This window comes from Penaeus monodon, chromosome 29 (genome assembly GCF_015228065.2).
Source record: "Penaeus monodon isolate SGIC_2016 chromosome 29, NSTDA_Pmon_1, whole genome shotgun sequence".
NCBI classification, from domain to species: Eukaryota; Metazoa; Arthropoda; class Malacostraca; order Decapoda; family Penaeidae; genus Penaeus; species Penaeus monodon.
Genome location: NC_051414.1, coordinates 21,020,374 through 21,021,405, shown reverse-complemented (window position 1 = coordinate 21,021,405; position 1,032 = coordinate 21,020,374). Strand labels below are relative to the sequence as shown.

General features: G+C 33.2%; 1 protein-coding gene across 1 annotated transcript in view; it reads right to left on the bottom strand.

The window, feature by feature from the left end:
• Positions 1 to 1,032, bottom strand: part of LOC119591770 — a 6,874-nt gene that overhangs the window by 4,086 nt on the left and 1,756 nt on the right. The window contains 1 exon segment of the mRNA XM_037940516.1: positions 202 to 231. Coding sequence (XP_037796444.1) covers positions 202 to 231 — 30 coding nt within the window.

Below are 1,032 nucleotides of genomic sequence, written 5' to 3'. Positions count from 1 at the left end.
AGCTTCAACTTCCAGGTCATTGAGAAGCTTTTCTCCACGTCCTTTTCTAACAATTACTCAAAAGCGAGGATATAATTCATTGTGTTTCGTTTGTTTGTCAAAATTATTACACAAAAAGTTACCGACGGGCTGCAAGCAAGTGCTTAGCCCATTTGCCAGGGAGCAGTTGATTAGACTTTTGTGGTGATATAATCTACTTACAGATCTAGGATGAAATTCGTGTAATCTCTACTATGGTTAAGAGAAACATAAAATACTCATGGCAGAATTTTCTCTATTAGAATGGTAGAAGCGTGTATTTTGAAACTATATTTAATTTTCTCAGTTTTCTCTTTATATCTGCATGTGGATTTTATTTTGTGTATTTGTGTAGGTTTGTGGTCACTAGTGCTTCTTAGTCCATTTCTAAATTGTGCTATCAGCCTAATTCAGTTTTTGAAACTCGTTCCTTTATAGTCAATCAATTCGATTTCATGCATTTCCCACACAAACCTATTCCAACGACTATTATACGCTAACCAGTGGTGTTTACATTTTTATCTGTATATATGTACATTTCAGTATGCTAATCATTTATTTATTTCTAATTATTGCTTTCAAATTGCCATGAGACTTGCTGATCTCCAGAACCCTGACCTAAGTTCATTACGATCTAATTCCCGCACAACTAATATCTGAATGTACATTGCAGATTAAAAGCAACGCATGAGTTATGGTAAACTATATACAAGTTTAAGGTTTAAATAGCATGTATTTACTACATAACTGATACAAATGTCGGTAAAACACGCTTTTAGATTTGAAATGTAAGATTGGGAGAAGATATCATTATTTATTCTCGTGCTTTCAATTTGCTTCATATTATTCAAACCACTGATCCATAATTATGTCATTTTCCTCTATCTCGATTTCTTCACCTCGTGCTCACCTGATCATATTTATGTTAACACAAACAGTTTTTCAGCGCAAACGTCAAAGTTCAGCTAACTTTTATTTTACGTTTCACTCTAATTCAAACACATTTAATCAGTA